This window comes from Pseudocercospora fijiensis (assembly GCF_000340215.1).
Source record: "Pseudocercospora fijiensis CIRAD86 unplaced genomic scaffold MYCFIscaffold_1, whole genome shotgun sequence".
Classification (NCBI taxonomy): domain Eukaryota; kingdom Fungi; phylum Ascomycota; class Dothideomycetes; order Mycosphaerellales; family Mycosphaerellaceae; genus Pseudocercospora; species Pseudocercospora fijiensis.
Window position 1 is genome coordinate 698,256 of NW_006921532.1, and position 12,420 is coordinate 710,675.

General features: G+C 52.0%; 6 protein-coding genes across 6 annotated transcripts; 3 read left to right on the forward strand and 3 right to left on the reverse strand.

The window, feature by feature from the left end:
- Positions 1-346: 346 nt before the first annotated feature.
- Positions 347-1,267, forward strand: MYCFIDRAFT_99229 (uncharacterized protein; the record flags this gene model as incomplete). The annotated part of the gene is made up of 2 exons (XM_007922544.1): positions 347-949; positions 1,010-1,267. Coding segments are annotated over 2 exons (861 nt in total), but the record flags the coding sequence as incomplete, so codon positions are not given.
- Positions 1,268-2,753: 1,486 nt separating this feature from the next.
- On the forward strand, positions 2,754-4,520 carry MYCFIDRAFT_147886 (uncharacterized protein). Its single transcript, XM_007922545.1, has 2 exons — positions 2,754-3,033; positions 3,085-4,520. Exons 1-2 carry the CDS (start codon positions 2,855-2,857, stop codon positions 4,439-4,441), a joined length of 1,536 nt encoding a protein of 511 aa, XP_007920736.1. The 5' UTR covers positions 2,754-2,854; the 3' UTR covers positions 4,442-4,520.
- Positions 4,521-4,720: 200 nt separating this feature from the next.
- Positions 4,721-6,246, forward strand: MYCFIDRAFT_53845 (uncharacterized protein). The gene is made up of 3 exons (XM_007921887.1): positions 4,721-5,167; positions 5,228-5,744; positions 5,805-6,246. Exons 1-3 carry the CDS (start codon positions 4,764-4,766, stop codon positions 6,114-6,116), a joined length of 1,233 nt encoding a protein of 410 aa, XP_007920078.1. The 5' UTR covers positions 4,721-4,763; the 3' UTR covers positions 6,117-6,246.
- A 291-nt stretch (positions 6,247-6,537) lies between these two features.
- MYCFIDRAFT_184336 (uncharacterized protein) lies at positions 6,538-7,746 on the reverse strand (the record flags this gene model as incomplete). Its single annotated transcript, XM_007922546.1, has 1 exon — positions 6,538-7,746. One exon carries the CDS (start codon positions 7,744-7,746, stop codon positions 6,538-6,540), a length of 1,209 nt encoding a protein of 402 aa, XP_007920737.1.
- A 300-nt stretch (positions 7,747-8,046) lies between these two features.
- On the reverse strand, positions 8,047-11,147 carry MYCFIDRAFT_158474 (uncharacterized protein). The gene has a single exon (XM_007922547.1). It carries the CDS (start codon positions 10,648-10,650, stop codon positions 8,326-8,328), a length of 2,325 nt encoding a protein of 774 aa, XP_007920738.1. The 5' UTR covers positions 10,651-11,147; the 3' UTR covers positions 8,047-8,325.
- Positions 11,148-11,852: 705 nt separating this feature from the next.
- MYCFIDRAFT_84202 (uncharacterized protein) lies at positions 11,853-12,364 on the reverse strand (the record flags this gene model as incomplete). Its single annotated transcript, XM_007922382.1, has 2 exons — positions 11,853-12,226; positions 12,310-12,364. The coding sequence occupies 2 exons, from the start codon at positions 12,362-12,364 to the stop codon at positions 11,853-11,855; spliced, it is 429 nt and encodes a 142-aa protein (XP_007920573.1).
- Positions 12,365-12,420: the final 56 nt, after the last annotated feature.

The window sequence follows — 12,420 nt, forward strand, 5'->3', positions numbered from 1 at the left end:
ACAGGTACTAATCAAATGAAGATAAAGCACTCTGGGCGGGCTGGTCGTTCATGCGAAGGCACTCCTGAACAGCTACATCTCACTCTGCGCTCCAAACCCGACCTATTTTCTCTGCAGGATCTATCGAAGCAAGATGGACACGGAAACCGGTCTCTACCGAACTCCGCTCTCACAACACGACACCATCAATCACGCTCCACACCACCCACAAGAAGAACCCATCCGCTCCGTCTCAACTCCCCGCACCCCAAAACAAACCCATCTCGACCCAAAATCCCACTTCCACCATGATGCCGAACTCCTCTACGACCTCTTCTTCCTCGCCAACCTCACAGTCTTCACCTCCATGCACTCCGTCAACGACATCCCCACCCTAAAATCCTACATAGCATTCTTCTCCCTCCTCTGGCTCACCTGGTATCAAGTCTCCCTCTACGATGCCCGCTTCAGCACCAACAGTCTCATCGAGAGAATTTTCAAAGCTCTTCAACTCGGCGCAATGATGGGTTTCGCTGCTTGCGGTCCACAGTTCAATAACAACGAGATCAAGGACGAATACGGCGACCTCATCGGTGGAGATCCGTATCGAGGCGTTAGCCTCGTACTCATGGCGACACGACTCATCCTCGTCTGTCAATATCTCATGACGATTGTCTTCTTACGGAAGGAGAAAGCCAGTAGGATCCCGCTCGCAACGCTTTCTGCGATCTACGGCTTCACTGCGATCGTGTATTTCGGACTTTTCTGGAGTTTCAAGCTGGATTCCAAAGTCGTGGGGAATTATTCTTGGGTGGGTTTTTATGTTCTCGGGGCGTTTGAAACGATTTTGGTGACGATGTTGAGTTCGCTTTGGCCGGTGCTTGGTCCGAAAAGTGGACAGGTGATGCAGAGGATGGGGTTGCTTACGCTTATTGTGCTTGGGGAGGGGGTGATTGGCATCGCGCGGCAAGTAAGTATCTTACCATGAAAGTTCCCCTCGTGAACACAGGTCGCTGATTCCATCACCTAGTGCGGGCTTATCCTGAGAGCGTCAACTTTCTCCTTTGAAGGCTCCGTCGTGGGCTCCGTTGCTTCTGCAGTCTTGATTATTTACTGTGCGTACCTGATCTACTTTGATTGGACTAAAGAGCACTTTGTCGGGACCGCGAAGCAACAGGTCTGGCTGCTGCTACATTTCCCACTACACCTCCTTCTGGCGCTCGCTGTCGAAGGTGTCAGCTGGTGCATCACATGGCGAGCCGCTGAGGTCAAGGTCAAGTGGCTCTACAAACAAGCCGAAAAGTGGTTCACATACAACAGCCGCGATGGCTCTCAAATACTTGCTTCCAACGCCGACCAGCTGGATCAATTCACTTCTCAAGTTATTAACGATACATTCACCACGGCCCGCAGCCCGTCCCAGGCGTCTTTGGCTACAGACATGCGTGAAATTGCACGAGAATGCATGCCCTTGATTAGGAATCAGTCAAACTGGGACAGCGGTGTGGATACGGGTCGTAATGCCATGACGAACGTCACTAATGCCGACCACCTTTCTCTTTTGACCGTTGCCGGCTTTAACGCCCAGGGCTTCGACTTGACGTCCGGTCGTGTCGACACACTTGCACCCGAATCAAGCCTTGTCAACTTCAAAACAACATTCATCTACACCTTCGTATCCACCGGCCTGATCATCATAATCTGCACCCTAATGGCCGCACTGAGCAAGAAAAAGAAAACCCCTCTCCATTGGCTCGGACTCGGCATAAGTGCCGCCATCGGCATCTTCCTCTGGTAATAACACAACACCTACAACTCCCACAACTCCCTCATCAATCGCTAACACGATCACCAGCGCCTTCGTCATGCTCGCCTCCGGCGTCCCCAACAATCCCAACGCCGTGAACCAAAAGTTTAACAAGCGATACACCCAGTTCATTCAAAGCCCATGGATTCTTCCGATCATCGCTCTCTCTCTCCTCCTTGGCAAGAATCTCCCTCGTCTTCGAGCCTTGGTGGCTTGAAAAATTTCTCCTGCTAATAAATCCTTGATAGTCGTCTTCCTCAATAATTCTGCCCCGATTATACCGAAAGCAGAGAAACATGACCGTGATAGTGATCGGGGGAGGAGGAGGAGTAGTAGCAGCAGTAGTAAGTTGATTCTATCTCTCGAATTATCTGCTGTAATCTAGCAGCCATAGTCAAGAGCTCCCGCTCACCTTCACAGGTGAGGATACTCGCCCAACTCAAAACTTACCAGCCCACCCACCCAGCCAAGTGAATTCTGGAGCTGAGGGGAGTAAGCTGGCACCTGGACTTCATCATTCTGAAAATGAGAAGATGAAGAATCCTGCCGATCGTCAAGTGGTATGAGAGGTTATGGATGATGAAAGGGACATGGGAGTGAAAGCCGATTGATTACACTTTGGAGGTTCTTCTGTTGAATAATTGCGAGGCGTTTGCTCTGGCGTCATGGTAGTGTATCTGCATGATTTGATATTGTAGTATTCTGTCGACATGTTGTTCGTTCGTTCTTTCTGGCTCGAGAATGGCAGTCCGTCTGTGAGAGGGTGGGTATATCTGCGCCCAAAGTTCGATTCTCTCGCTGGCTTTGCTTCGATACATCTTCGCCCACCTGATGAGTGAGGCGTCGTACGAAGAAGTGCTTTGGGATGGCTTCTGATGTCGTCCGAAACGGGGTGGTTCCTTGGCGCTTTGATTGGCTGCCAAGGCGGCTGCACTGCACTCCCTTTCCTTCCACCAAATTGCTACTGTATGTACTGCAGTCCCACGCTCGTGCTATAAGCAATGCAGACAACTCCCGTGCAGTCCTGCGGTGCTTGTCCTTGGTGAGGAAGAAGCGTGGTGAGCGTGGATGAGATTCCTCAAGCCGCCGCTGCTACTCGGCAGTGGCAGGCCTAGTTCTAGTCATCATGGCGGACGACATCAATATGCACTGCTTGACCAGCAGCAACGGCTTTGGAGCAGGGAAATCGGGGTACTGTTCATTATGGTGGTGACTTTGGCAGCCGTCACGGCCCTTGTGGTATCCGGGTAGGAGTCCTTCACTCGCGTCGCTTGACGTGTATACTGACCAGCATGTAGATCTTTCGCCCATGCTCCTGCCTACGCGAAGGCCTCTGCCGGCTGTGATTCAGTTCAGTCAGGATACCAATGTCAACCGCAAATCTCACCCTTCTGGGGTCCATACAGTCCTTTCTTCAGCGTGCCCTCTAGCATCTCCAGCCATGTGCCACGCGGTTGCACAGTCACCTTTGCCAACATCCTGTCCCGTCACGGTGCCCGCGATCCCACTGCTTCCAAGACAAAATTGTACAATGCCACCATCCAGAAGATCCATGCCAATACCGAACGCTATCCAGACAAATATGCCTTCCTCAAGGACTACCAGTATGATTTGGGAGCTGACCAGCTTACGCTCTTCGGTGAGCAAGAGATGATCAACTCGGGAACCAAGTTCTATCAAAGATATGAGCTCCTTGCGAACCACGTCACTCCCTTCATCCGGTCATCTTCTGAAGACAGAGTGCTGGAGTCCGCCTTGAACTGGACACAAGGCTTCCATAGTGCGAAGAAAGCCGATCCTCTCACACTCGGCCGCGATTCAGCATACCCGTATCCCATTGTCGTCATATCAGAGGCTGAAGGATCCAACAACACTTTGAGCCATGATCTTTGTACCTCCTTCGAGAACGGACCGGACAGCACAATTGCTGCGAATGCGCAGAAGACTTGGGCTGACACCTTCGTTCCGGCTATCCAAACTCGCATCAACAATGATCTGCAGGGCGCCAACTTGACGACCACTGAGATCATTTACTTGATGGATTTGTGTCCTTTCGACACAGTAGCATCTCCGAACGGCCGAGTCTCTCCATTCTGCGCGTTGTTTACAGAGACTGAGTGGCATCAGTATGGCTACTATGAGACATTGAACAAGTACTACGGCTACAGCTATGGCAATCCACTCGGTCCTACTCAGGGAGTCGGTTATGCCAACGAGCTGATTGCTCGCCTTACGAATAAGGCCGTGGACGATGCGACAAGTACGAACCACACCCTGGACGACAATCCCGCAACATTTCCCCTCCGTCGCGGCTTGTATGCAGATTTCAGCCACGACAACGACATGACTGCCATCTTTTCAGCTCTCGGTCTCTACAATGGCACAGAGCCACTATCGAACAGGACTCTGACAGAAGCGGACCACGCCAATGGCTTCAGTGCAGCTTACACCGTTCCATTTGCTGCGAGAGCTTACTTCGAAAAGATGCTCTGCGTGGGAAAGAGCGAGGAACAGGTCCGAGTGATCATCAATGATCGTGTTTTGCCACTGCAGCAATGCGGAGGAGACCGTCTCGGGCGCTGCTCCCTCGGCAATTTTGTGGATAGTTTGGGTTTCGCGAAGAGTGGCGGTCATTGGGATCAATGTTTTACATAGGTCTGCATGGTCTTTACTGCATCCAGTCGCGTAGCGGAGCTCGATAGTAGATCAACACAGCTGCAGAGCGGCCCCTTCCAGTTTGCATAGCAGTGACAGTATTCTATTCTGCCATTGGTGAAGACATCCCTGCGGTTCAAAGGAACGGCGTGGTGGCCTGACGAAGGCGCCGGGGACCTCAAGGTGGGGTGGGGCTAGAATATCTATACAATGCGGGGCTCAATGCATCGTATAAACAGAACGACATCCCTTGGCAACGGAGAGAAAGAAAGGTTCTGACGGGGTCAAGAAAGCGACTTATTTACCATTCACACGATCAGCGATGGTGAACCAAAAGGCCCAAGATGCCGTCCAGCAGTCTCTCGACTCGGTGACTGGCAACAAGGAGACAGGTATTGCCGGCATCGTCTTCGTAGCAGTCGACAAATCCGGAAATCAAATCTGTGCCAATGCCTCTGGCCGCAAGGGCTTGAACAGCCCAAAGCCCATGGATTTGGACACAGTCTTCTGGATCGCTAGTTGCACGAAGCTCCTAGCAACCATGGCTTGCATGCAGGCTGTGGAGCGAGGAATTCTGAAACTCGACGATCATCAGCAGGTCTACAAGTTGTGTCCAGAGCTTGAGAAAGTGCAGGTTCTGAAGGAAGACGGAACACTCGAGCCGAAGAAGAATGATATCACGTTAAGGATGCTGCTCACCCATACTTCTGGATTCGGATACGAATTGTACGTCTTTCCAGACGGCTCCAATCTTTTCACGCGGTACACTAACGCTTGGTACGACAGCTTCAACCCCAAACTGCGAGACTACGGCCGTCCCGTAGGCTTCGATGTTTTCCACGCAGATATCGGCGACATCCTCCGCATGCCACTCGTCCACCAGCCCGGCACAGTCTGGGAATACGGAATCGGCATAGACTGGGCCGGCATCGTCCTCCAGCGTGCAACGGGCACCGGCCTCAACGACTGGATCACGTCACACATAACCGGTCCACTCGGCCTGAAAAACATCAACATGTTGCCCACAAAAGAAATGAAGCAGAATCTAGCATACATGCATCAACGATGGCCCGGGTCCTCGGAAGTCGAAGAGCGAGACCACATCTACCGCGAACCCCTCCTCGCAGAAACAGAAGCCGAGAAGAAACGTCTCTTCCACTCCGGAGGCGCAGGAGCCTATGCCAAACCCACCGAATACGTCCAAGTCCTCGCCACGCTTTTGAACAACGGGCAAGGACCCAACGGTGCCCGGATTCTGAACCCCGAAACGGTAGACGAAATGTTCACGAACCAAATCCCAGAGGTAAATAAGCAAGTTACTTTTAACTTACTACTTATCCAACTAACACATCCCCCTCCCCAGCACCCCAACTTCGCCCGCCAAGGCATTCCAGCAGCAAAACCCGACCAAACGAATCCCGCTCCCGAACTCTACCCCCAAGAAGGCGACCCCCCGCAAGGCTGGGGTTTGAGTTTCATGCTCACGCAAGAACCCGGTGCGACGGGGAGAGGACGGAATACTGCGTGGTGGGCGGGGATTGCGAATTTGTTTTGGTGGGCGGATCGGGAGAGGGGGGTTGCCGGTATGATTGCTAGTCAGGTGATGCCGTTTGGGGATTTGAATGTTATGGGGCAGTGGGGGGCTTGTGAGGGGGCGGTTTATGCGTCGTTGTAGAATTAATAGGGGGATGTGATGTGATGTGTTGTGTTGTGTGAGATTTTTATATATATATATATCGTTTTTTTTTGGGATAGCTATACCATACTTGAGTTCTCTTATTCAAAGAGCCAGCCTGTCGCTTCTCACTAGCATGTATGTTGTTTGCTTGAGAAGACCGATTCTTCCAGATGAATGGATTGATATTTCCTTCCAGATCCTTACAGTAGGGGATTCTATCATCAGCACATTCCAAACAAAACAACCTCCAATCTCCTCGAACAGAACAGACCTAAATAAAAAAAAAATCCGATTGAACAACCAAAAAAAAAAAAAAAAAGGAAAATCGTCTCTGCAAAGCGACTCATCATCATCATTCTCATCAAAAGCTAGAAAGAAATACTGTAGAACTAGCTATTGTAATACAAAGTTCAAATTTTCAAACTCCCCCAAACCCACTACTAGCCAACAAACTCATCCCCCCATCCTCACCCAACCTCCCTCTCGTCCTCATCTTCAAAACCCCACCCCCCAATTTCTCCCCATCCCTCCTAACAAAAGCCCCCGGACAAAAAACCAAACTCTCCCCAACATTCAACTCCACAATCCGTGAAAACATACTACCACAACACCCACCCCTCTCCCCACCCAAAGCACCCCCAGCCAAATGTCCCTTGATCGCGTCAAACCACGCCGGAGAAGTGAATCGATGCACGATACTCGTGGAACACAAATCCAAAATTTTGGGGTCGAGGGTAGGTTCTTGGGTCGCGATGATGACGCGTGTGGCGTTGTGGCGTTGTTCGCGGATCGTGGTGCAGAGACGTTCGGTGAAATTTGTGGCTGCGGTGGAGCTTTTGGTTAAGAATTTGTGGGCTTCGTCGAGAGCGAGGACGAGGCCGGTGGGTGGGCGGTGGGATTTGATCAGGCTGAGACAGATGTCGAAGAGGATGCAGACGGTCGAGGGGTCGAGGAAGGGGTCGCTTAGGTCGAGGATTGTTAGGGAGGAGGGGGTTAGGTTGAAGAGGTTTGTGGAGGGGGGGTTCTTTGGAGACTTTTTCTTTGGGAGGGTTGGGTTTGGGATGTCGTCGGGATGCATGAAACTCTCTAAGAGGCCGAAACGAAGATTCATGGGACCGGTTTGGTCTCGCGTGAGCGTTTCTGCTGCGAGGAGTTTGCGGAAATGTTTGTAGTCGAATTCAGAAATTCCTTGAATGGCCATTTGGCGAAGGATGCGTTGGACAACTTCCATGTATAGAGGCGCGGGGCCTTCTTTTTCTGCGAGAGCCATGAGTTTGTTCATGCGCTCGATACTCAGATCCGCCGATCTCAGTAAGAGTGGTTGCACGGTCAGATTTCCGTGTCGTTCTCCGATCCTTTCGTACGCTTGTCTCAATGCCCTCTCGTTGCTTTGCGAGACCAGAACATTGACCTGAATGCCCTTCGAGCATAGATGTGCCACTTCCGCGATAGAGGAGGCACAGTCAAGATCATAGTGGAAGACAACACCAGAGACAGGATGTTGGACACGTCCGGTTTCAGCATTTTGCAGCAAAAGGTTCTCGAGCATGCAGCTGAGAGTGTAGCTCTTACCAGAACCTTGAGAACCGCAGATGAAGGTCGAGTTGGGAGCGTCGGTGTTGAGCATGATGGGTTCTTTATCGCCGATGGAGTCATCATTGGAAATATTGAAGCCTAAGAGGCCGTATTGTGGGAGAAGATCGGGTTGGTCGGGCTTCTTAGACCCACAAGTCGGTACTGGAGGGCTCGAGGAACCTGGCTCGGATACCAGACCGTCAGTGTCGTTGGATGATGTCTCCTCCTCCTCCTCCTCCTCCTCGGACAGGCCCTGATCGACTTTGTGTTTCACCGCGAGTGAGAACAAGGGTGTGGTGCGAATCTCTTCATTGCGACCAGAACGCCCAGTGGTGGAAGCGTTGAGGAATTTCTGGAAGTAAATCTTGTCTTTCTCGTATGCTAGATTGCCCATGATGCTAGCTGGTGGAGTGTTTATCGTGGTTTGTCGATGAGCGTTACAAGAAGCGATCTGGGTCGACTTTTATGCCCGCCAGATCGTGTCTTCAACCCTACTTTTGAAGCTGCCTGATTCTCACACAAAGACAAGTCGTTTGCTCCCACCTAAGTCTTGTCTTACACATATCCTACACAATTCCAGTCATGTCTCGCTCAACGCCGGCGATCGAACATGCATCTGAACGAAACCTTTTCACTTCTGCGGCAAATCTCTAAAAACCTTTGCGAAAATGTCCTTGGCTTTGTAAAGATTCTGTAGTCTCAGTCTTTCATTGTCCAAATGTGCGCTGTCACTAGCTTGACCACAAGGGAAGTGAGCAGCAGGTGCATCAAACTCCTTCTCCAGGAAACGAATAGCTGGAATGGAGCCCCCTTCTCGAATGTATAGCGGTTTCCGTCGCTGCTTCGGCTTCTTCTCCGGAGGCGTGATGATCTCCTCGAGCTTGTTGGCGACCTCAGCCATTGGCGTGAGGGGAGAAGGCGTTTCGACACTTTGGTGGGCGAGGGTGGTGGATGTTGCTGGCGATGGCTTCGCAGGCTGGTGTCCATTTGCCAACTGTCTAGGGATGCCAAGCTTGAATGCCGCTGGAGGGGAGCTCCGATGGTGGTTAGTCTGGGTCTCTGTAGGTCCCCACGCGTCCATGATGGCTTCTTCAAGAGTCTTGAACAGGTCGTTAGTCCAGTCTCCTAGCCAAGGCTCGGCTTTGTGGTCGATGGTCACAGTAAGACGGTTGTTCGATTCGAGTTGCTTGAAGCCAGATTCGAGGTGGGTCTGCAAAGCTTTCGCAACCTCTGATGCTTCCTGGTTCGGTACGAGACGTATCGATAGCGCGGCTTTCGCCATACGCGGAATGATCGTGGCGTTGTCAGGGCCAGAGGTTTGGAAGCGATGAATTGTCAACGAAGCTTCTCGCCACCTTCGCATGAGAGATGTAGCGAGTGCTTCGGGGTCGCCGAGGTCAGGGTTCCTCGACACTAGAGCGTGAGTGATGTCTGCGTACAATGCTGCTTCAGTATCGCTGACTTCTGGTACAGGATCGTAGAAGCCAGGAATCTTCACTTCTCCATTCTTGCCTGTCAGTGTTCCGAGCAGCAAGACCAAGTCCTTCAATGATTCGTCTAGCTGCGCACTACCGTCGACACCAGAGTGCAAGTCCGGATGATTGCTTTCGATCTGCACAGTCGCATGAATGACACCTCGAAGGCCATACGTCAGACATGGTGTTCGATCGTCCAGCCAGTAGCTATTCGCGAGCAAGATCCAATCTACTTCGCCAATCTTATCCTTGCTTGCCTTGACAGCTTTTTCGAAGCCTCGCGAACCGCTCTCCTCCTCACCTTCGATGAGGAAGACAATGTCTGAGTCCAGAGCGTGTGTTGTCATCAACTCAGCACAAGCAAAGATGGCGGCCATGATTGGTCCCTTATTGTCAGAAGTGCCTCGGCCGTAAAGATAGCCGTCAATGCCTTCCATTGCGAATGGGTCGACTATCCATTTGCCGCTGGCGTTGTTCGCAGCAACAACGTCGTAGTGACCGTAGAATAGTATTTTCTTGCGTTGTGCTCTGGTCGCAGGGTTACCTCGAAAGCGAGCAAGGATGACTGGATTGCACCCATCTTCAGCTGGGAGCATCTCTGTAATGGCGCCAAAGTTCTTGAACACCGATCGCAAGTATGAAGCCGCTCGCCTGCAGTCCGCTTTATGTCGCTGGTCTGAGCTGACTGTCCTGAACGCCACAAATCGCCGTAAAGACTCCACTAATTGTTCATTGCTGGTCTTGCCGGGTACGATGCTGAGCCTGATGCAGTCTGTAATATCCCACACCGCCAAACTGTTGTCGTTGGATCCAGTCACATAGACCGGCTTGCCTTTATGGAAGGAAAATGCCGATGCGAGAATGCGGCCGTCATGGGCCTTGAACCTGGTCTTGAGTTGATACTGTCGATCGAATTTGCGCACATAGCCAGTCACTGCAGCACTGAAGAGAAAGCCGCCACCGACAGTCAAGGACTGCACATCGTCTCGATGCGCCTTGAGATTCCGAACAAGCTGCTTCGTCTCCAGATCCCAGACATCGACTTCACCGCCGCTGCGTCCTGAGTAGACGAATGTGCCGTCCATGGCAAGCGCCAGTATCGCGTGTCCCTCTTCTCTGCCATCGTCCAGCGAATATAGCTCTTCTACAGCGCCTCCATTCTCCGCATTGAGTTTCCAAAGCTTGATCACACCATCTCCGCCTCCTGTGACCAGAGTGTCCTCTCCAGATCGCTCCGGCACTCCATCTCTCGCCAACAACATGCAATAGACATATCCATAGTGCGCAAAGTGCTTCACGTCCGCCTTGTCGATTTCAAGCTCATCCCCGCCGACGGCATGTTTGGGTACAACATCTGAGCCCGCAGGCTTCGGTGTCCGCACGCCGCCAGGTCCTCTCGAGTCGAAGAAGCGGTCATCGTCGCGCACTGCCGCAGGCAGACTCTTGATCGATTGTGGGGAGATGCAGCACCACTGTATCATGGTGTTCTGTGAGCCCAGATACGCCGTGTCCAGGGCAGCGGAATATGCGACGCAGAAGACATCGCCAACGTCAAACGGCGATCGCAAACAACCCGTCCTCTTCAGTGTTTTCGTATCCCATATGTTGACGACCCTGTCGCCTGAGCTCGAGAATAACAGCTTTTGGTCTTGCGATATGCATAGGCCTAGCACCGAGCCTCTGTGGCCTTCCAGCACCGCCCTCTTCTCATATGTGCCTAGGTCGTATACCAGAATTTCTCCTGCTTGCGTGCCTGCATAGATATGCTCTGACGTGAGAGCTATGGCGAGGATAGAGGAAGTATGGCGAAGGCGTTGGCTCAGGGAGGGAATCGTGCTGCGTGGATCGCCATGGTCCGGACTGGGCGGTCTGCTGGAAGACTCTCTGGTGGGTAATGAAGAAGGTTCAAAGTCGGAAGTTTCTGAGCCTGTGGTGTTGATGGACGGCGTCAGTGGTCGGATGCTGTTGCTGGGCACTTTCTTGTGTTTGTGGTTCGGAGACATGAAGAAGGTGCATCGAATGTGGTATGGTTCTAGCGGGAGAGTGGAGATGGTTACGGAAGCCTGGCTTTCTCCTCAAGCAGAGGGCCAACTTGTCATCTTCCACCATACAATCAACAACGACCGTCTGAGGTTGAAAGGGGTGCATGGGGATGTGCTCGGGTGTAGGTGTAGGATAACGCGTGGGATACACGCGATCGAAATGCACGTACGTACCGTTGAGTGCTGCGTCATTATCCACGGCATGACTTTCGACCCATTGACCAAATCGATCCTCACTGCAGTCACGCCGGATGGCAAGAGGCATTACGAACACCCATCGAATCCTTCACGCGAACCGAAGCGGTCTGGCCTACCTTATAAATGCGGTCTCGGTCGTGACTCAGGCCCATTGCGTGATCAAGCCAACCGCCACACTGGGAGCAGAAATAGGAGGTCCGGGATCGACTTGCGGTCAAGCGATCCTTGCTGTGAAACAATTTTCCTGCGGTGAGCATTCGGAATAACGGTACGCGTCTATACACCGCCCAGAACTACATGTCATTTGGCTGAGCGATGGCGGCATTGGCACGACCCTAGCCTTTCAATCCGGGCACTCTGGAAGCTGTGGCACGATCTTTTGTGTCGTGCACCTTGTATTCATTCATTCCATCATGTATTCATCCTCCTCATCGATCCTCCCTCTAAGCCTTCGCTTTATCAACAACCGGATCCTCGTCCGAGAAGTTTATCGATACCGAGTTCACACAATGTCTCTCATCCGTCGGCGTAGCATATCCCTCTCCCTTGAACACATGTCCCAAATGCCCTCCACAATTGCTGCAAACGATTTCCGTCCTCTCCATACCAAACGTGCGATCGGTGTGTCTTGTCACCGCTCCTGGAACTGCATCGAAGAACGCAGGCCATCCGCAGCCTGACTTGAACTTGTGGTTGGCTTTGTAGAGAGGAGCATTGCAGCCGGCGCAAGTGTAAGTGCCTGACGTAGGCATGTGTTTGTCATATTTGCCCGTGAACGGTGCTTCGGTGCCCTTTTCGCGTAGGATCCGGAATTGTTCTGTAGATGTACTGTCAGATGATGCGCTCGCTACATGAGACCTTAATGGAGCGCTAGGATCCGCACTCCAGAGCTTTGCTTACCTTTGCTCAACTGCGCTTGCCATTCTGAAGCTGGCTTGTCTGCTGGGTAAGTCATCTTGCGCGATTCTGATGTGGAGAAGAGCGCGCCGATGAATGGAATTGGCATGGAAG

Coding starts and splice junctions, on each gene's coding strand:
- MYCFIDRAFT_147886 (XM_007922545.1), top strand. CDS start 2,855: ATGAGATTCCTCAAGCCGCCGCTGCTACTCGGCAGTGGCAGGCCTAGT. Junction 3,034..3,084: donor ACGGCCCTTGTGGTATCCGG/GTAGGAGTCCTT, acceptor ACCAGCATGTAG/ATCTTTCGCCCATGCTCCTG.
- MYCFIDRAFT_53845 (XM_007921887.1), top strand. CDS start 4,764: ATGGTGAACCAAAAGGCCCAAGATGCCGTCCAGCAGTCTCTCGACTCG. Junction 5,168..5,227: donor TCTGGATTCGGATACGAATT/GTACGTCTTTCC, acceptor TTGGTACGACAG/CTTCAACCCCAAACTGCGAG. Junction 5,745..5,804: donor TCACGAACCAAATCCCAGAG/GTAAATAAGCAA, acceptor CCCCCTCCCCAG/CACCCCAACTTCGCCCGCCA.
- MYCFIDRAFT_158474 (XM_007922547.1), bottom strand. CDS start 10,650: ATGATACAGTGGTGCTGCATCTCCCCACAATCGATCAAGAGTCTGCCT.